General features: G+C 34.2%; 1 protein-coding gene across 1 annotated transcript; it reads right to left on the bottom strand.

Annotated features, from left to right (window-relative positions):
* Nucleotides 1-1,082: 1,082 nt before the first annotated feature.
* On the bottom strand, nucleotides 1,083-7,693 carry LOC122602992 (stemmadenine O-acetyltransferase-like). The gene is made up of 2 exons (XM_043775607.1): nucleotides 7,570-7,693; nucleotides 1,083-2,419 (listed from the first exon to the last, which is right to left on the bottom strand). Exons 1-2 carry the CDS (start codon nucleotides 7,691-7,693, stop codon nucleotides 1,083-1,085), a joined length of 1,461 nt encoding a protein of 486 aa, XP_043631542.1.
* Between the last annotated feature and the right edge of the window lie 14,500 nt (nucleotides 7,694-22,193).

Genomic DNA, 22,193 nt, shown 5'->3' with positions numbered 1-22,193 from the left:
TGGTCATCATGTCTCATGCATGAAGAACTATAAATTGTATCGTATTGTATTTGTATATTATACCTATTGTAAATTTAAAATTTGGAGCAATGTAATTTCTATAAATTAACTCAACTGAGTTTGGCCCATCATTTGTTTAATTCATACTAAACCATGAGCCCGTATCTAAATTTACAAGGCCCAATCCCCTCGTTATGGGCTTGATCTTGCAATGACTAAGGAGTAAGGAGTCATATGGTACCTTAATCCCTATATCTAAATTTGTAACACTTGTTTGGTGATATATTGACTTGACTTAATGATTCATAATCTAAGTTAACATTAGTCTTCACTCTTCAAGCCTTTATTTTGCCATGAAGAAAGTTTACTCACAAATTATTTTTCTAGATTGTTGTTTATTTGTTATGTATCTGATTAGTTACAGCCTTACAGCTTATAGCATACCACAGGGAAAATGATTGCTATTATTGACAGATCATTTACTTCATATTGTTAATAAACAGATAAACGGGTAAAATTTCCCCAATTCAGGTTTCCTGTATAGATGGACATCTAATGACTAATTACTCTGTCGTAAAAAGTTATAAGAAAGGTGAAGGTGATTTTGATATAGACTTGACATTTTGTGAAGACCCGATTTAAACTATTATGTTTATCCCAAATGAAGTTTCTTATCCGTAAAATTTGTTGACCCAATTAAGCTTTTAACCTATGTAATTAGATCCTAGATCCGAATAGCCAGCCACAAGAGACAACGAATGAAATATATTAGCGCGTATCTATATGTTAGAAGCAGTATCAAAAAGATACTAAATGGAAAGATGCTAATTAAGCGATTTGAAAAGCCAATATATTAAGCTGTTTCATCATGCATGGTTGACTTTAAAAAATTAAACCTTTCATATATGGAAAATTTTAATTAAAAATCTTAGATTATCACAAACTGATAAGCCCATGTGAAATGAGCCTTATTCACATACACTTAAATTTAATTCTTAATCGTTACATACTTAAGGAAAATGAAAATTAAAGGGATGATGATATGGCCCATGAATTTGTAATGCACCAACTTCATCATAGTTTTAAAGAGGACTTGGATCTAGTGAAGCATAAGCAAGTAACTCTTGGTTTCCTTGAAGAATTTTCATATCTATTTCATCCAGATTCAACCATGCTTCTATTCCTCCATCACCAGATTTTGCATCCATTAGGCTAACAAGATTCATGAACACCGGGACACCGTCACCTACGAGACCAGTGACCCAACTCGGTTTTCCCCATCCAAAATCGATTTCATAGAAACCCATGTTGCACCAGCTTGTAAAACTATAGTTGTCTATAGGCCCTTTGGAGGCAACTTGTCCCATTTCTTGAAGTGACTTCATTATAGCAATGTACCCTTCATCACCTTGAGCCTTGTTCACAAACTCAACATCGATTTTGGAAATGCTTTCGCGAACCTTATTTGCCAAACCATCCAACGTGGTCTCATGGCTATCTGGGCACACTGCGTTTGCGATCCAGATCAAGTTACATATAGAGTGTTTTGATAAAGTCGGTCCAAGTTTTTTACGCAGATTTACAAAATGGGTCAGGCGAGAAGTGTTCTGTAAACCACATGCTTCTTTAGAAGCCGCCATTGCACACTTCCATATCAAAGCGGATACTGCCTCAACACGAGTTGGGTTTTGAACTCCATTTGTAGCCGCCTTTGTCTTAAGTTTGGCTATAGCATCTGAACCAAATAAGAATCTTTTCGTGACACATTTTCCTTGTTTTAATAGTGATTGAGATATGACCATTGATATGTCCCTAAGCCATGAACTTTTAGCAGGGAAAAGAGATGGTGCCGTTAAATTCGGATAGACAACTTCTTTAGCCCCACTTGCCATATTGGACCATCCTTTAAGAAAAGTGTGAAGAGCAGCCCCATCAAGGATCTTGTGCGAAATGCACAAACCAATGACGATTCCACCACATTCAAAAATGTTCATTTGAACATTTGTTACACGAGCTTCACCCGCACTAGATTCATCAAAACTAGGCTCAAATGGCAAAAACCTATTGATCAATCCGTGGTCAGGATTGCGCAAAAACTCATCAAGACGACGATGAACCAAAGCTAACACAAAGTTAGCACCAACGTCGTCGCAATCGATAGAAAGATTGTCCTTGACTCTGCCAGCAAGTGGGTAAAACTGAGTCAATGTTTTGGACAAAGACTTTTTTAGAGCTATTGATCTTTCTATAGCTTGGAAAATGGTATCACCATTGTTATTTGGGTAGTATAAGATGATTGGTACATATGGACTGATAATAAGTTGGTCAAGGAGAGAAAGCTCAAATGTTTTCAAGTTTGGTGGTGTTGGGGAAGATGGCTTGATGCTTTCTTGGGAGATGATTTCAATATCCATATTGACTAATAATAAAAAATATATGATTGGTGATATAGAAAGTTAGATTAAGGATGTATGTCTAGAAAAGATAAGATGTTTGTTGGAATAAGTATAAGCAACTTAAGTAGCCAATTTATAGCTTGAATTTGGGTACATGTTTAGATGTGGTGTGATTTATATAATCATATAAGATAATATTTGATCTCAATGGGATATTATGCATAATTAGCATTATAGTTGCATGCTACCATATGTGTTTATTCTAATGGTAATGATATAATGTAATGTATAGATGGTTACTAAACTGACATATATTAATGTTTTTTGTTTATATTACTTCATGTTAGGAAGATTTGTTCTCATCAATATGTTGATCACATTCGATTTTGTGTATCTTAATTAGTGATGCTTTTAATTAGCACCAAGTTTCCACTAGCTTAGACGATTTATATTATTGGATAGAGATCCAAAGAGAATGTACTTTAAAGATAATAGAGAGAAAGTTCGTTTTCGATTTTTTTTCCCTTTTTTTTTCTCCTATTTCATTTTTTCTTTAATTAACTAACTCCAAAAAAACAAAATTAAATTTTTTTTTTCCAAAGGACATGGTCCGTAAGATATAGGCGAAACCTTTCGATCGATGGTGGAGCCATGATGGCTAAGGGAGGAGCGCGTCAGATAAATCATTTCATCACCGATCACTCCTATGACTTTTAGATCTCTACCCTCTCATTTCAACCTGGCTGAGAATTGGTAGCTCTGAGTTTTTTCAAACGTTAATTAGCTGCTATATCACTTTTATTTTAGGTAAAGCTTTTGAAGATCTAACTTTTAAAAATCTACACAAACATTTTTTTGTTTTAAATAATAACCGTTAATTTATGAAGATTCAAAATTTCAAGCTAGCTTCAAAAAGGTCGGCCCTGTAATGACACTCTCCAAACACGATTTATAAATAGTAGATTTAATTGGGTGTCTATTAGTCCATCACCATCGGCTATATTTGGATGGGGCAGTCGGTGTTTTCTTTAGATAATGATAATAAAGAATTATTAAACATAGTCGTGTGACCAACTTAGTGGGTCTACCCACTTTTAGTTGTGAAATAAAACATACAATGCGGCCATAGTTACACACTTACACCACATGTGACCAAACAGTAGATAATTATAATTATTTTCTTTATTTATTTTTGGTATATATCAATTAATTTATAATTTTTAATGTATAAAAATTTAGTTATCCTTTATTGGATATGTTTAGCAAAAATAGTTGTAGCTTGTAACTGTAACTTTTAGTTAGAACTGTAAGTTGTAGCTTTTAAGCAAAGCTGTTAGCTAGAGTTTTTAATTTTTTAAAAATGTTTGACATAATAGCTGTAGCTACATGTTAAATTATAAAATGACCAAAAAGGATAAAATGATATAAATGCAAACATAAAACGTTATAAGAAATCATCGATGTCATAAGCTAAATATGTATAAACTTTTGTTTTGTAAATCTTTTGAACCCTAAGATATAAAACAAAAAGCCCAGAATTGTAGCAATAAACATACCTTTACTTTATAAAACAAACCAATAAAATAATATAGAAAGTCATAATAAAAAAGACTCAAATAAATAATAAAAATAAAAAATCCTAAAATTCAAAATATCAGCGATTAACGTGCACAAGTTTGTATAAACAAATCAAAATGGACGATGTTAAACAAGGTTGGGTACACTTTACCGAATTAAGAAAAAAAATATTAGAGATCTTTGCTTTGATAGTATTTGGGATTACGTGTATTATTAAAAAGGGGAATAGAAAAAATAGGTAAAAGAATTATATATACTGATTATTATGATACTAAAAGGATATTTGGGTAATTATAACTATTAAAAGCTCCATCAAGATTAGAACGTTAGTTGTACTAACGTTGATTTGTAGAGCTTTTGGTTGAAAAATAGAACCTACAACTACACCATCCAAACCAAGATTTTAAAATTTTGGGAGGTTTTTGTTTAAAATTAAAAGTTAAAGCTTCTGAAAAGCTCTTGAAAAGCTCTTGCCATACATAACCATTATATGAAAAATATTATCTATTACACAACGGTTAGGAAAATCTCATATATCTTCTTCCTAAACATCAAAACAACATATTTACCTATCTTAAACAACTTAATATCACATATACCCAATCTAAACTTTAAGTTTTTCAAATTTACCTATTTCACTTATAAAATCATTAAAATTACTAATAACTATAGATTAATTTAATCATCAACAATTATTATACTATTTAAAGTGATCAACCCTATTTTTTTTTCTTTCTCGTGACTCTATAGATTAACGACACTTATTCTTTGTCTTAAGAAAAGTATGCGAAGCAGTTTGTTAAAATCAGGACCTATAGTCTATTCTATGTAAAGTAGACAGTTTACATAATATAGATGTAGATTTTTGGCTATTTATCCACCATATTTTTTATATACTCAAATAATGATAATAAAATATAGTTTAGTATAAGACAATCTAAAAACGTTACATGTATAAAAATATTTAAAATGATTTTTAATATTTAAAATGATTTTTAAGTCTTATAAATCAATAACCCAATTTAAGTTTGAGATCAATGTATTCGTTGATTGATATTGGATGCAATTTCTTTTATAATCTTTTAGTTTAGTGCTAAAAAAAATTAAATAAATGTTTTACATTTCTAATTATTAGGGATAAAATGAGAATTTAGTGTTCAATTGAGTTTTTATTTATGGATTGGGTAATTTGGAGAATTTTAAAATTTAGATTGGGTAAATATGATATTAAGTGGGTAAATATGTTATTTTCAAGTTTAAGAAGGGGATATATGACATCCTTCCATCATGGAATTAATTTTTAATATTTTTTTGAACATTCACTCAAGATACCATATAAAAAAATCTTCACGAATATAATGTTGAAGTATTGCACATACCCTAGACAAAAAAATGTTGATTATGGGCAGTTACAAGTATTCCGGGAAAACTCAAAGTTTGTCATCCGCGATAATCAAACTCAAGAACTTGAGGTAAATCCGGGATTGTCTCTAACTAGTTGGGCTGACCATCATTGACTATAAGTTTTAATACTTTTAATTGGTCATGCTTATTCAATTATATTTGGGAAACTGCCCCACCTTTTATTGGTTTGGTTCGACCCAACGGGTAATTCTTCCTTAAAAGAAGTGTATGTGACGTGCGTTTGAGTCATTAACTTATAAAAAGTACTAACAAAATAATCGTCGTAGGTTATCAACGGTATGTGCTATTGGTGGTAAATTAAAAAAAAAAGGGTGTATTGAAATAGTGAGTAAAACATGACTCAATTCCTACTTAGGACCCAATTCCTAGTTAGTATAACAAGACCCAATTATAAGAAAGGTGAGATGTAGTTGATTCTGCTTAGAGGTAGAGAGACAAAGACCTTCGGTCAAATGAGACAAAAAACTAGGAGAATGTAAAGATTTTAGTAACCATACATATCGGTCGAGTATCATTAGAATACATTAAAAGTAGAGAACAGTCGCAAACATAAAACATAACGCACTTTAGCGTAGCTTGAACAATACACAGTAAATAGAGTATTTGAACATATTAAACATCAACATGAAAATATAATAAACATAAGAGACTAAAATACGGAGTAAAACGTACACTATTATTTGGACCTACTTATGTAATATTGATTAGTAAACTATATAACTTTATTTTCAAATTCTAGCAAAGTGCTTATGAAATCTATGGAAAATGATAAATATTGTTGACAAAATATCCTAATAATTTTTTTAATCACAAGATAATGACATGTAAAAAAAATAAAAATTAAAATTAGGAAATAGATTTAGTATAATTCATTTGTCATCATCTTATGATTTAAGAGAATTTCTAGGTTAATTTTCAGTAAATTTTAGCATTTTCCAAAATACACAATTTTGAGCGAAATCTTTTTTATTAGTTCAATATTACATATTTTTTTAATAAAGCATTTGTTTTTCTCTCATTTTCTTTTTCTTAAAAAATACTTGATTTGCTTAAATTATTTTTATTCATTATTCACTAATTAGGTTTTTGACCTATGCGTTGCACGAACTAACACAAATTTATGAAGAATAACAATAAAACACTCAATATATAAAATTAGATTCATTTCTCCACAAACAAATAATGTTTCACCATTCTCTCACCACTTAAAAAAAGACCCAAAAAATAAAACAAGAAAGATAAAACAAATAAGGTGATCGAGTGGTCAAGAAACCAGATACCACCATTACTACTTTGCGCCCCCCCCCCCCAGTACCTACCGGGTCACTGGTCGGTCACCACCTTGCTCTGCTACGTACTCTGTCTACCGTTAAAGAACTAAACATGGAGTATATATAAACATAAATTCAATTTAGATTTTTTTTTTTATAAAAAAAACAGCTAAATGTTAGTAGCGTTAGTAAAATTAGTCCAAGAAAACTTATCTCCATACCTACACCAAAATAGGACAAGCCCTTCCACCAGTAGGCTATTACCCAAGTGGCAAATTCAATTTAAATTAAGATAACATTTTTCAATAACATTTTTCAAGGTGATTAGTTAGGTAACAAAATCAACTAAAAATCATAGTGAGTAACAATTTATAAGCCAAAATGAGATACATTATAAATTATATATTTTGTATATATTTATAAACAATATTAAACATTTTACTCTTTTATATTGTAAAGTTATTTGGGAGGTCACACACTTATATGTAGATATTGTATTTGTACATCCATTTCTTGATGAAAAAGAAAAAGGGAAATGGGAAACAAAACTGGAATTTACTATTTTTTGGGAAAAAAACACTTTTGCTCTGCTGATTAATGAAGAGTGGGTAAGACTGCTCAAACTCGAGTCTCATCGACTCCTGGATTTAATGACTCGTTCATACTTGGTTGACTTTGGAAAAAGATTTTAAGTTAGGAAGAATCAATCTAATGATACGCAAGTAGAATAAGAGAAAAGAACATCAGTATGGACCTTATTAATTGGAACATCATCAATAACTGCACTGCTAATCTTAAATAACTCGTAGAGTGCCTCAATTGTACGCTGCTAATCTTAAATAACTCAGTAACGGTTTAAATATGGATATTGCAAGAAATATCTTAGACTAGTTGCATACACAAGGTCTCTCTAGCTAGAATTTCAGGATCTTCTATGCCTCTTGATTTTTTGTACAGTTCAAGATCACAACAGCTTTGAAGGGATGCAAGTAAATGCCTGACTCCCTCTAAGCACTGCGACATGTTACTTGCTTCATGATCATACTTGCTCCTGACAAGAAAGTAAGAAAAAACGACGTCAAGGCATTTTAACTACATACAAAAAGGGCAGCAACTACTTGATGAATAGAATTAATCTTTTGACCATTTCCTGTTGTTGTGATTTAACGTTTAATATTTAGTAGATGAGGAGAGCAATCAAACTATATCTGTTAGAAATAAAATAGAAAATCATCAGAAAAACATTGCTATGAAAACTTTGAATTGTACAAAAAAATAAAGTTCTGAAAATAAGTACTTTGCAGGTAGTTATCTATACGATTTTACTTGAGCAACCATAAATTGATTTGGTTCAAATCTTTTTAAGGACATGTGCTTAAGAATGTTTTGGTTATCACACAAAATTCATTTATGGTGATAACGCAAAAGTCAATTTAAATAAAAATGAAAGATAACCTGAAGATTGGAGCCTATCTGCCTATGCATAAAGATTGGAGTCTAAGTAATTCTGAGATTTAATAAAAGGTTAAAGGCGCCTCATCGGGAGACCAATGCGACCCATTGGGATGAATTAGGACATTTAGATTTCTCATTAAACAACAAAGCCCCAACAGATCCAAGCGAAAACGCACCAATGTGACGCATTGGTGTATGATGCACGGCATCAGTGGATAGGTTGAGAAGAATTGTATATAGAGGACCTTAGAACACACCAAGACACAACATCACCATTTGAGTCTCATCTCAGCGAACCAACCTCAGTCTAGTTGTTTCTAACAGACCACAATAGCCCCCAAAAGATAGAGAGGGTCAGCCCGGTTGTGTTATAGTCCCTATTTGGTATATTCTTGTCATTACAAATTTGACATATTTAATGGGACGGAAGGAGTATTGGATAACAATACCATAAATTATGGTATTCCTTTTTTCACGGTCAAGATCAAGTGCAAGGGATTTAGTTTCTTACAAAACCATAACATGTCATATTTTGCACAAAATTATTTTTTATAATATGGTCATTAAGAAGTATAGAGCTCATAAATCAACTTATATGACAATTAATATATATCAGCATCGCACACTCCGTCCTCTAAGCGAACATTTCCGTATGAAGGATACAATTGAATAAACATTACAAATACTACATCTAAAAAACTTCAACTAAGTATCCTTTAACATATTTGTCAAAGTTTTAAATTTATGAACATGTTACTAACAAAACTAGATTAGAAAATACAAGGAAACTAATATTTAAAATGGTCAGAAATGTAACTCACATTATTAAACAGAGAAATCATGGTCGGAAAATTTGATGGATAATCGATGATATAAACATCAGATGCCATCAATAACTTTCTTTCTGTCGCTAATTTCTTGATTACTTAAGATCCAACAGTATATTTGGTTATCAAAAAAGAAAAAAGAAATTGATTGTGAATTCCATTCCTGATCACGTTTGGTTGAGAAAAATGATGGAATTGGAATCTATTAACTTTCCATCAAATTCCTTAAAACAAAGAATTTGTAATTCCTTCAATATAGTGATGGAATGTTTTAAATTCCAATGGAATTCAACTATTTTGACAAAAAAGTCCTCCCCTATAATGAGATCTTATGACAATTATCCAGCCTGATTCCCTTCTTTTCTTCTCCATATTGATGAAATGGAGTAACAATAGCTTACCGGAATAAAAGTAGCCACCACCGTTCTCGCTTACCGGAGAAACAGTAACCACCACCGATGCTTACCGGAGAAACAAGAACTGCAACCGCTGTCGCTTACCGAAAAACATAGCTACTACCGCTGCCTCTTACCGGAGAAACAGTAACCACCACCGCCGTTGGTTACCGGAGTAACGACCACCACTGCAAGCGTGTGGTTTATTGTGTGAGTATGTTAGATCGTGATGAATAAAATCGCTGGAGAAATTGATTGGGGGTATCGAATATGGTGTTGTGTGGTGCTGAATAAAGGGTCGGAGAAGATAAAGTTTTTTTTGGTGAACATGGTGTTGTCTTGCTGCGTGTGGTTTGTTTTATTCTCCGTATCTATCATCTATGTGTAATTGTGTGTAGTATTAAAACGGTAATCAGAGAATCTATTTGTGTAATTGGTCATCTTATTCACTGAAACACGTTGGCTTATATAGCCAAAAACAACAACTGAAAATGAAGCACGTCCGGAGACAAATCCGGTGACCTCAAACACACGATCTGAAATAAACTACCTCAACTTCCTGACCTATAGACTCGGTCCACATATGAACTTAAAACAGAGTAAGCAAAGACGTAATCAAAGACCTAATGGACTACTAATACTGTTGGGCTCAAAAAAGCCCTTATTAAAAAAAGGCCCATAAAAAACTTAATAAATCCTCCCCTAAATAAGACATCATTCAAAGCCTTATTTAAACTTCATGGATCCCAATCAACTCTCGAAGTGCAGAAAATGTCTCCACCTTCAGGGGTTTAGTCATTATATCCGCCAAATTTTCTTCTGAGGTGCAATGCTCCAATTTTACCATTTCTTGACTAATCAGCTCTCTGATGTAATGATAACGAACGTCTATGTGTTTTGTACGCCTATGCATAACTGGATTCTCATAAAGTTTTATGGATGAGCTGTTGTCACAAAACACAGTAATGGCCTCTTCATTTTTCTCCCCCATTTCTTCGAGCAAACCCTTCAACTACACACAATGACACACACAGGAGGTAGCTGCCACATATTCGGCTTCTGTAGAAGATAATGTCACTATCTCTTGTTTTCTGGAACTCCAACATATTGCACCTCCACTAAACAGGCACACATAACCAGAGGTGCATCTTCGGTCATCAGTATCACGAGCATAGTCACTATCCGTATACACTTTTAGCTTCTCACCTGGGTATCTGGAATATGTTAGTCCAAACTTATATGTTCCTTTTACATACCTCAAAATCTTCTTTGCAACCTCCATGTGATCCTCTTTAGGCTTTGACATGAAGTGAGATATCAAACTCACTACATACATAAGATCAGGGCGAGTGACGGTCAAATACATGAGACTCCCGACTAGTCGTTTGTACTCGGTAACATCACAGTCCTCCCCTACACCTTCCTTGTTCAGCATCGTACCAGGAACAATGGGGGACTTCACTTCACTGCTGTTCCACATCTGAAATCTTTCAAGCACTTCTTTGGCATACTTTGACTGGCACAATGTGATACCTCTACTGTCTTGCTGAACCTCCACCCCCAAAAAATACTTCATTAGCCCTAGATCAGTCATCTCAAACTCATTTTGCATTGATTTCTTGAAGGCTTCACACATCATACGATCATTTCCTGCATAAATCAAATCGTCTACATACAGACTTACTATAATAACTTTATTCCATACCTTTCTAATGAACAGGGTGTGGTCAAAATTACTTTTCTTGAAGCCTTCACGTTTAAAATAGGTTTCAATCCTATTGTACCAAGCCCTCGGGGCTTGCTTTAACCCGTATAAGGCTTTCTTCAGTTTGTACACTTTTTCATCTGCTCCGTTCTTCACAAAACCTTGAGGTTGTTCCACATATACCGTCTCCTTGAGTTCTCCATACAAGAAAGCACTTTTGACATCAAGTTGATACACTTTCCAACCCCTTTGAGCTGCAACTGAAAGCAATGTACGTATTGTATCCCACCTTGCCACAGGTGCAAAAACCTCATGATAGTCGACCCCTTTAGTTTGAGCATAACCTTTAACAACCAACCTTGCTTTATATTTGCTCACGGCCCCTTGCTCGTTGAGCTTTGTCTTGTAAATCCACTTGACCCCCAACGGTGTCACATTGTCTGGTATACTTACTAATTCCCAAGTAGAGTTTTTCTCAATTGCAGCGATTTCAACTTCCATGGCCTTGTTCCACTTTTCTTCCTTACATGCTTCCTCATATGATGTTGGATCATCAAGAGAGCTGAACATTACAAAGCCCACTACATCTTCATCTTCAGGTAACTCATCGCTTGTATGATAATCTTGCAGCCATGTCGGTGGTCTCCTGATCCGAGTGGATGGTTCTGCTTGGGCTGTTTGGTATTCCACCACTCCAGAACCAGATTGAGTAGTGTCATGACTCACTGGTTCAGCTTGTTCATGAGAATTGGCTGCTGAAACCGACGAGTTACTTTCACCCAATACATTTTCAGATTGATTCACACCTTGGTTTGCTGAACTTGAGGGTTGCTGGTTTGTCACTAGCATATCATCTTCTTCATCAACGATTATGACTCCAGTTGGATCAATTTCTGGAACTATGAGTTCTTCACTCATGTTATACTCATTACTCCAATCCCAAGATCCTTCCTCGTCAAAGAGAACATCCCGACTAATGACAATCTTCTTACTAATCGGATCATAGAGTCTGTAGGCTTTTGATTCTTGACTTATACCAAGGAAAACACATTTGTGGCTCCTGTCATCCAACTTGCTCCTTAGTTGTGCTGGAATGTGAACAAATCCAACACAACCAAAAATCTTGAAATGAGCCACACTTGGTTTGTCTCCTATCCACATCCCTTCTGGAACATCATCATCCAAAGTCCTAGTGATGCACCTGTTCAAGACATGACATGCCCATTTGGCTGCTTCCGGCCAGAACACTTTTGGCATTGACTTTTCAGCTAAGAAACATCGAACCATGTTCAAAAGTGTCCGGTTTTTGCGCTCAGCCACTCCATTTTGTTGGGGAGTATAGGCTGCAGTGAGCTGCCTTCTTTATCACAAAAATCTTTAAACAAACTTGAATTAAACTTCCCGCCCCTATCACTTCTTAAACACCTTATTCTCAAACCAGTTTCATTTTCTACTTGGCTCTTAAAAATCTTAAACAGCCCAAAAGTTTCATCTTTATGTGAAAGAAAGTAAACCCAAGTTTTTCGTGTGAAATCATCAATAAATACAAGAATATACCTCTTTCCACTTTTTGATGTAGGTGTGATAGGACCACACAAATCAGTGTGAATTAACTGAAGTTTCTCAGTAGCTCTCCATCTGCTCCTCTTCGGAATAGCTTCCCTATGGTGTTTCCCAATTGCACATATCTCACACATTTTTGTCTTCTCAGCTTTTGTTGGTAGGCCCTTCACTATTTCTCTTAATTGCATGGTTCTTATGGCCTTGTGGTTGAGATGACCAAACCTTCTGTGCCATATTTGATCCTTCGGTTCTTCACTGACTTGCATACATGCCTTTGATAGAGACTTGATTGACCCATATAATGGGAACATTCTGTTTTTCGTCATGGTTGAGTTGAATATGAGGCCTCTTTTGTCATGATAGCCCTGACATATTCCCTTTTCGATGACAAACTTCACTCCCTTTTCTTGTAATTGCCCCATACTAACAAGGTTAGAGGTTAGTTGAGGTACAAAGTAAACATCAGTTATTACTTGCACAACACCTCCAAAGGAAACACGTATGTTACCCTTTCCTTTCACCTCCAATCTCAAATGATTTCCTAACTTCACGGTCTGGTTATAACTCTCATCCAAGAATGAGAACCATTCCTTAGACCCCGTCATATGATTTGAACATGCTGAGTCGAGGAACCAGATTCCTTTCTTCACTGCCTTATCATCATTCACAACAGAGGTCATTAATGTTAGATTTTCTTGTTCATACCTTTCAGCATCGACATATGCCATTAAAAGCAATTCTTCGTTTTCATCAAATTCCGCATAGTTTACAGATGTATCACCATTAGGGCACTCATATTGAAAATGTCCTAACCTGTGACACTTGTAGCATTCTACCTGAGACTTGTCAAACTGCATTCTTCCACGTCCCCTACCTCTGCCTCTAGTGATTGAACCTCTGCCTCGTCCTCGGCCTCTACCCATACTTTGGTCACTTTCAATCTTCAAGACCTGCTCATCACTTTGTCTTTGCCTGATCTTTTGCTCATGAACCAAAAGTGAACTCTCCAACTCATCACTGAAAGTTTGTCCAAATCTTTGGACTCTTCAATTGTGCATACCACGAAATTAAAGTTCTCTGTCATTGTTCGTAAGATCTTCTCCACGATCTTTGAGTCTGGCATCTCTTCTCCTGCACTTCTCATGTCATTAGCAACTGACGTGACCCGGCCACAGTAATCACTGACCGCTTCTCCAACCTTCATCTCCAAGAGTTCGAATTCACGTCTTAGACGTTGCAACTGGGCTCGTCTAACCCTAGCATTCAATTGATACTTCGTCTTCATCGCATCCCACAACTGCTTGGCTGTCTCCTTTTGGGTGATAGTCTTCAAGATCTGCTTATCAATGGAGTAGAACAAGAAGTTTCGAGCCTTAAGATCAACCAGCTCTAGCTCGTCTGACTTCTTCTTTTCATCTGCAGTAACTTGCACTCCTTCCTTAGGTTTTGTGAAACCGGGGTCGATTGCACCCCAAAACCCTTTCGACCGCAGCAGGTTCTCCATCACCATACTCCAATGATCATAATCCCCATCAAACTTTGGGACTACCGACCCCTGAGAACTTCCTTCGCCTGCCATCAAGCTTTCTCTCACTCTCACAATTTTCTGGATCAAGTAACAAAGCTCTGATACTACTTGTAGTATTAAAACGGTAATCAGAGAATCTATTTGTGTAATTGGTCATCTTATTCACTGAAACACGTTGGCTTATATAGCCAAAAACAACAACTGAAAGTAAAGCACGTCCGAAGACAAATCCGGTGACCTCAAACACACGATCTGAAATAAACTACCTCAACTTCCTGACCTATAGACTCGGGCCACATATGAACTTAAAACAGAGTAAGCAAAGACGTAATCAAAGACCTAATGGACTACTAATATGTGTATATATATTTATTATTGTAATTTTATTATTATTATTATTATATATTAATTTATTATTATTATTTAGATTTAGATGAAGATGTACGTATTTAATACTCCGTAACATCTTGTTGAATTAAAAAATATAAAAATGTAACAAAGGGAAATTTTGTCATTTGACATACTTTATATTAGAAATCCTTTAGCTGAATTCCATTGAATTCTGTCAATCAAACACTAGACAAATATTAAAAAATTTAGATTCTAATTCCTTCAAATTCCAATTACTTTAATAGAGTCTAGTTCCTTCAAATTCCAATTACTTTAATAGATTCTAATTCCTTCAAAAAACATTATGCGAACCAAACTGCCCCTAAGTCTTTGGCTTTGAAATCCAACTAAAAAAAGGCATTGTGCTTCGCAGCGGAGTAGCAGACTGTGCAACTTTTATTTGCAAATGAAAAATCATTGTTTTCTATTATATTAATTTGTAAGTTGTTGGTATTTTAGTGTAATTGGGTTAATTGGTTATTTAGTCATAATAATACATCATATAAGCTTGGTGGTGCAGAGTGCACGCTTATATGAATTTATTATGATCTTAGGGGCGAAGCCCTAAGGCACGAGGCGCCCCCGGAAGAGGGGTCCAAGGGGCAGAGCCCCTGGCTGGGGTCAATTTTCGGCAAAAACATCTCAGAAATTAATTTTCGGAACTTGAGGGATTAATTTTGTCAATCTTGGAAACTCGAATTTAACTGCCATAAAGGCAGTTAACAGACCCTGGTTTTCTCATTCTGTTGTTATGAAAATCAGAAAGATTTTATCTCCAGTTTTCTCACAAAACTCAAACACAAATCATACAGAAAATTCTCGAATCACTGATTGTATCCGGTTGAATACTTTGGGGTGAACCACCGAATTGATTGAATCTGAAAGCGTATCACGCCTTCAGTGATTGTATAATCCGGTTTATTTTCGTTGTTTACTGTGTATCCCCAACATAAGTTTGTGTTTATCTGTTTGTAAAATAATTTTATTATTCTTAAAAAAATATATTGTGAATAAATAAAATTACTATTGTACCAAAACAACCGGACAATTTACAAAACCATGAGACCTTCTCATTAAAATGAGGCGAGATATCAAAAGACACTGGGTAACACCACCAAAAAAAGGTCAACCTGACCAGAACATTAGCGGCGAGGTCGCCGCTAATTGTGATGACGTGGCGAACCCGACATGCTAGCAATAATTACTGACAACGCCGTCACAGTATTAACGGCGACGTCGCCGCTAATACTCTGCCAGATTTAGATTACTGACAGGGGGCTTGCTAATACTCTGCCAGATTTGCCATTATAGACATGGGAGCCCCGCAGCATTAACGGCGATGTCGCTGCAAATGCTGCCTGATCGGGCTTACCTTTTTTGCCCTGGTGGTGTTACGCGCCTCATATCAAAATGACATTTGTTTCTCATTCACAAATTCACATGACACATCTTATACTCATAAAAACCATAAAATCCCAATTGTTGTCGATTGTCACCTCTCGTTACTTTTGTTACTCATCAAAATGATCAATCAACTCGTTTCAATTTTTTTTCTCTCAAAATTATGTTAATCAACTTAAAAAAATCTTTGATAGTATGTACGTTTAACAATTATCGTCTTAACAAACTTTAATTTAAGAAACTTATTTCTTATGTTGTTCTACTAGCACAGTACCCGCGCAATGCGGCGGTGGTCGTGACAGCGACAGTGTGGTGGTAGGAGCGACTGTTGGTGGTAGAGGCGACGTCAAGTCGTGTAGATAATTGATGTAAAAGTAATTGATTTAAAGGTTAATGAACATATTTTAAAAGATAAATTACTGGTAGTGTAATCTAATCATTAATGTTATTTTAGATAATTTCTCCATGTAACATATAAAGAGAGAGTTTTTTTTATTAGATATTATAAAGTATAGATTAGGTGTATAGGGAAATTATGATCAAGAAATAGGGGTATTTTGGGTATAAAAAAGTGTTGAATTTCCAAAAATAGGAATTTCAATATGTTTTATAAGGGTTTATAGATATAGATTTCCCTCGTTCAATAGATTGCCTTAAGATTCGATTTTTATTCTATAGTTATGGGTTGTTTCTTAATATTGTTTTTAGTATGCATCCATCAGGACAAAGAAGATGACGAATGATTTTAGTTAATGCTGCGTAAAAAAAACAGCAGTGGTTTTCGGCAAGGACCTGTCGGAGGTTTGGCCGAGCATTCAAACAACCCATAGTTATTGTCGGTGATAAATGCTTTGGATTCTTGAGGAGAAAAGCATGTGTGGATTTGCAGTTGTATATATGGTCAAAAGTTTCATGTTAATTGCAATTCCGTCAACCACCAACCCAAAAATGGTTCTGGCGGTTAGCATGTCAATTGTTTTTTTTTTTGGCTAAGTGCGTCAGAATGTAGTTAACTAATCCTGAAAAGTTATTGTGTGCACGAACTCTAGGTCGGCTTTATTGTATTCAGGAAACTTATTCAAGAGTCCCATAGTAAACAAAAGTTATCGGGTAAGAAGTTAGCCGGTCACCACTTTCACGTTGACCCGCTGACTGCTTATGTGACATGCACAAAATACTTTTTGGGATTAGTTTATGCACACAATAAAAAAAATATATGAAAATAAACAAGTTTTATGTGAAGTAACCGGTCCCACATTCACCGGTCCTACATCCGTTTTATGTTCACAATAAACATAATTTCAAGATTCCTGAATACAATAAAACCGACCTAGAGTTCGTTCATACAATAACTTTTGGTGATTAGTTGACTGCATTTCAACGCATTTAGCTTTTTTTTGAAGGGGAAGTTGTGTCCCGTAATTTTTTGTTGTGGCTTTATAAGTGGACTTAAGTTTTACATTATTTACGTATCTGCCTGATGAATTGGTCTTCACTTTTACCTTATTTACATATATGTCATGGTTAACAGTGCAAAACGACACCACTTTTGCCGTTTCATTATGGTAATTGAGGGTAGTATAAATATTCCACTATGCTTAAAATATACAAGTATTACTTCACCCAATATATTTGGGAAACCGCCCCACCCTTTATTGGTTTGATTCAACCCTTTGGGTAATTCTTCGTAGTGTCATATTGTAACACCCCAAGATTTTAAAGATAAATAAATTAACCCTTTTTTGTAGTTTTGACATTAAACTAAGTTCCTAGTATTTTATTTTTGAGTCGGGGGTTAATTTAGTTAGAAATTTAGCGGATAGTGGGTAAAATACCCACAAAAAAGTGTTTTGAAGCGTGGCACTCAGGAGGAGTGCCAATGTACTTGTTATGACTCACCCATTTTCTCTTTTTCCTTCATTGATTCCTCCTACCTTCTTATCTAAATTCCCTTTCAATTCATACCTCATTTCAACTTAATTTTAAAATCATTATACAACAACAACTAACAATAATCTTCCTTTCATCTTCAAATTGAAAAGATTGAAATTAATAGTGTGTGTGGTGGTGGTGTATGGTCAAATCCAAGAAGGAAAAAGGAAGGAGATTAGTAGTGTGATTTCAATTCTTCAAGAGTGTTTATATTAATTAATCAAATTCTTCCAAATAACAATGATAATCAACCTAAATTGAAAAGTTAGGGTGTGTGGTGGTGATAGTGGTGGCCGAAAATTCAAAAGAGAAAAAGGAGGGGAGAAGAATTTTCCATCTAAGTCTTGTTTTAGCTCCTTGTTGTGAGGTATTGATTTCCCCTAAATTAGCTTTTATCTTTCTTTTGATTTAGGGTTAATGGAGAGAACCAATTTGGGGTTTTTGATAGATATTGGATAATGGTAATTTTTCCCTAATTCCTTAGATAACCTAGTTTGTCATTGAGTTATGTGTTGAGTATGATTATGAATTTGATAAGCTCATGTGATGATTTTGATTTATGAGAAAGTTGAGTTTTCACTAGCTATTGAAATATGGATGAAAATGGTAGGTTGAACTACCTAATGACTTTGTTGATGTAAAAGTAACTCAATGACAAATGAGTTGGGTTTTGGGTTTAGGAAGGCAAATGATTGAGTTGTTAGTGATCCTTATGGTTAAAATGAGAAATTGATATTTTTGAGCAAAAAGATGAATTGGCCACATGATGGTGGTAAAATAAGATTTTTAGCAAAATGATAGATAATTGTGATTGATCATTTTGAAAGGTAGAGTTTTGTAAAAGAAATTGGGTTTGAGCCAACTCAAAGAGAATGAGTTGAATTGTAACACCCCAATATTTTAAGGTAATATAATATTAACCCTTTTCATAGTTTTGACATTAAATTAATTTCCTAGTATTTTGTTTTGAGAAAAGGGGTTAAATTAGTTGGAACTTTAGTGGCTAGTGTGTATTAAACCCACTAAAAATGACTATGGGACGTGGCCACCTGAGAAGAAAGCCAGCCACATAGAGTTTGTGACTCATGTTTTCCCACTTCAAGTTCCACTTCACTTCTAACTAACTCATCTCTCAAACTCTTCTAAATATCATGCAATTGAATCTTCAAATCATAAGTTAAAGAATCTCAAACCTTGAACAATACATATAATCATCACCATTTATCTTAGAAATTGAAATTGAAGGTTTGATTGGAGGTGGTGGTGGCTGAAAAATTCTAGGAAGAAAAAGGGAAGAATTGTGATTTTGAGAACCCTAAATTGTTGTCTTTCACTCTTGAGGTATTTATCTCCTTAACCTTAGTTTTAATTGTTATTAAAATTTAGGGTTCTTAGCATTAGAATTGGAGGTTTTTGTTATTGAAGAATTTCAAGTAAAAACCTAACTAAATTTGATTGAGAATTTGTTAGTTTGATTTAAAGAATTTGTTGATAATGGAAAATCCCCCATAGTAAGGAATTCATATTTGGTGGTGTTTGGCTAGTGATCATAAGATAAAGTTCTATCATGAAAATTTGGGTTTGTTGGAAAAGTGTTGAGTAGCCAAACACCATAATGTTAGAATTGATGAATGCAAGTAAAGGAATTGAGTCATGGAACTCATAGATGTTATGTGTTTATTCTTGTTTAGGTGTTGAAGATTGAATTGTGAATTGTAGCCTTTTTGTGTCAAGTAGCCGAATTGAGGTGAGTGTATATGCATATAATCATATTCTTGTTATTAGAGGTCATATGTGGGTAAATTCCTATGACCCATAGTTTGATTGTTTGAAAGAACTAGTAGGTGGGTAAATTCCTACTAGTCATGTTGTATGCAAGAGCTAGTAGGTGGGTAAATTTCTACTAGCCAAACTGTCCATGGCCATGTTAAAAATGTATGTGTGATGTTTGCTATGAATGATATGGCTAGCTTGCTAGGCATTATGTGGTGCTTGATGCACAAAGTTGAAAATGGCAGGATTATGATTGTATGTGTATGCATTCATTAAGCGTAGTTTACGTTTTAGTTGTTTAAATCTTGTATAGGAGTTGGTAGTAGCAAGGGTAAAGAAGTGTTTGAGTGAAGATTAAGTTGAAGGTTCTTGCCATCTCTAAGGTTGGCACATGGGTAACTTGGGTAGAATATCCCTATTGTACTTAATGGCTCTTGATACAAGTCCTTTCGGTAACTTGTCATTTTGGTAAACTTGGTTTTGGCACATGTTGGTTTGGAGGCATGAACCTTTGGTAACTCATTATAACTTGGATAAATTTTGACTAAATGGGTGGATGACCCGTAAAGTTGTAGAACCTTCTCTTGAATATTTGAAACCTTTTGTAAATGTTAAGTAATGTGTTTATGATTTATTTGTATCAGGGAATGATAAGGAAAAGTTTGATTGTGAGTCGAAATGTTAAAAAACGTCAAAAATAGGGTTTTTGGTGTACAGCAGAGAGCACGGCCTCTGTGTCACAGAGCACGGCTCTTGCCCTGTGCAAAGGCCGTGCTCCACTGACCTCGAACCTTGTTTTTTTTCGAGCCTTCGTTTGACCTTTTCGGGTCCTGAAACTTATATAGTAGTCTATTTACATCATTTTAAGAACACTACAAGTGTCTTTTTTTGAATTGCAACATTTTGATTTTTCGCAAAAATGGCCGTATTTTTCTAAGTATAAAGTCTAAAGTTTTGGTTTTCAATAATTTCGCTTTCATTTGGGTTGAGACGTTACATTTTTGGTATCAGAGACATGGTTCAAGGGATTTAGGTATTTGATCTTTAGGGATTTATTTTATGGTTTGATAATGTTACCAAATTGTTGGCACTTAAGATAAATTGAAAATTTGATGTTGATGGTTTATAGGTAAATGATAGTAAAACTTTAATCAGTTTGATGATGTTATATTGAAGGGTTCCATTTATTAAATTGTAATGAAGTTGGTGTGAAATTTTAAGATCAATTACTATAAGAGAAGTGAGGATGTAGAATATTAGATAGTGTAAATTAAGATAAAAAGTAAGGTAATGTAAATTTATTGATCAAACTAATCATGACGAATTCAAAATATTATTAAATAGTTATTTGGTAATTTGGCTAAAATGATATAGAAAAGAGAACATAATAGATTATGGATTGAAAGAACATTAAGTATTTAATTAAGGAGATGGTTATTATAAGAATTGTGTACTATTTTTCATTATGAAGCATAAAAGTGGAACTAAAAATCATATTGCGGTCATAATGTGACTATAGAATTGAATTAAGTCAAAGGGTATAAAGAATGTCTTGGTAGAGAATTATAATAGAAAAATGAAAAGTACGTAAAGGCGAGTTGGTTAGAACAAAATACTTGTAAGATGAGACGGTAGTAACAAGTATCTAAATAATGGTGATAATGTTCATGGGTAATGTTATGACTTTAAGTGATAATCGGGTTGTCTAGAAATAAGTATGTAGATAATGGTGACAATGTTTATGGAGTAGGTTAGGACGTTAACTGATAGTCGGATTATTCAGGGTTGTGAACGAATTTACTGAAGTCTTTTCGGATGTAGTGCTGAGTCTTTCTCCGGATGGACAGATGAAACTTAAAACGAATCTCTGCAGGAACTACACCATGGCAAAAGCCTTATACTGTCTCGTTCAAAGTAAGATACAAGAATTGATGAGTTAATTTTTAGGAACTTATGGGTAAGGACTTTATATGTACAAATAATTTCTCGTTGAGTGTTTCCGCTTTATTTGTTAAGAAGCAAGGATGAAAACTTCAAAGGTATGTCGCATGTTGTGGTTATAATTAGGGATGTTTAATGATTGAAGAGAAATTCCCAAGTTATCAAGATGAGTAGAAAGATATTTATTACGTGAAAATAACATGAAACTTGTAGGATGTGAGTTGTTTTATTTGATTAAAGTAGCATTACGATAATGTTATAGTGGGGACTTTGTAGCATTGATAAAATTTTAGTTGATGAATGGTTACGTAAATTTTATAATGGTGTTGAATTGTTTTGGTAATATGTTTGGAACAAATAGGATGAGTATGAATCAAAGACCATTAGATGCAGAATATTTTTGATCCTTGAATGAATTTTGAAGACTTATAAAGTTTAAACTGTTGATTTGTAAAAAATGAGTTATAATGATTTTATGATGGTGATAGATTTGGAAAAAAAAAAGGGAGTTAAATGGACCCAAAGTTGGGTGGTGAATATGAATGTAATGATGCATGAATTGATGACGAACATCTGAATAGAGTTTATAGTATGAGAATACAATATATATACA

The sequence above is a fragment of the Erigeron canadensis genome, chromosome 6, assembly GCF_010389155.1.
Source record: "Erigeron canadensis isolate Cc75 chromosome 6, C_canadensis_v1, whole genome shotgun sequence".
Lineage (NCBI taxonomy): Eukaryota > Viridiplantae > Streptophyta > Magnoliopsida > Asterales > Asteraceae > Erigeron > Erigeron canadensis.
This window is presented reverse-complemented; position numbering and strand designations above follow the sequence as displayed.

Excerpts from the sequence above, each read along its gene's own strand:
- LOC122602992 (XM_043775607.1), bottom strand. The coding sequence starts at position 7,693 with ATGTCGCAGTGCTTAGAGGGAGTCAGGCATTTACTTGCATCCCTTCAA. Across the intron at positions 2,420-7,569 it reads TCTAGCTAGAGAGACCTTGT|TCAATATGGATATTGAAATC; the intron begins GTATGCAACTAG and ends TTTTATTATTAG.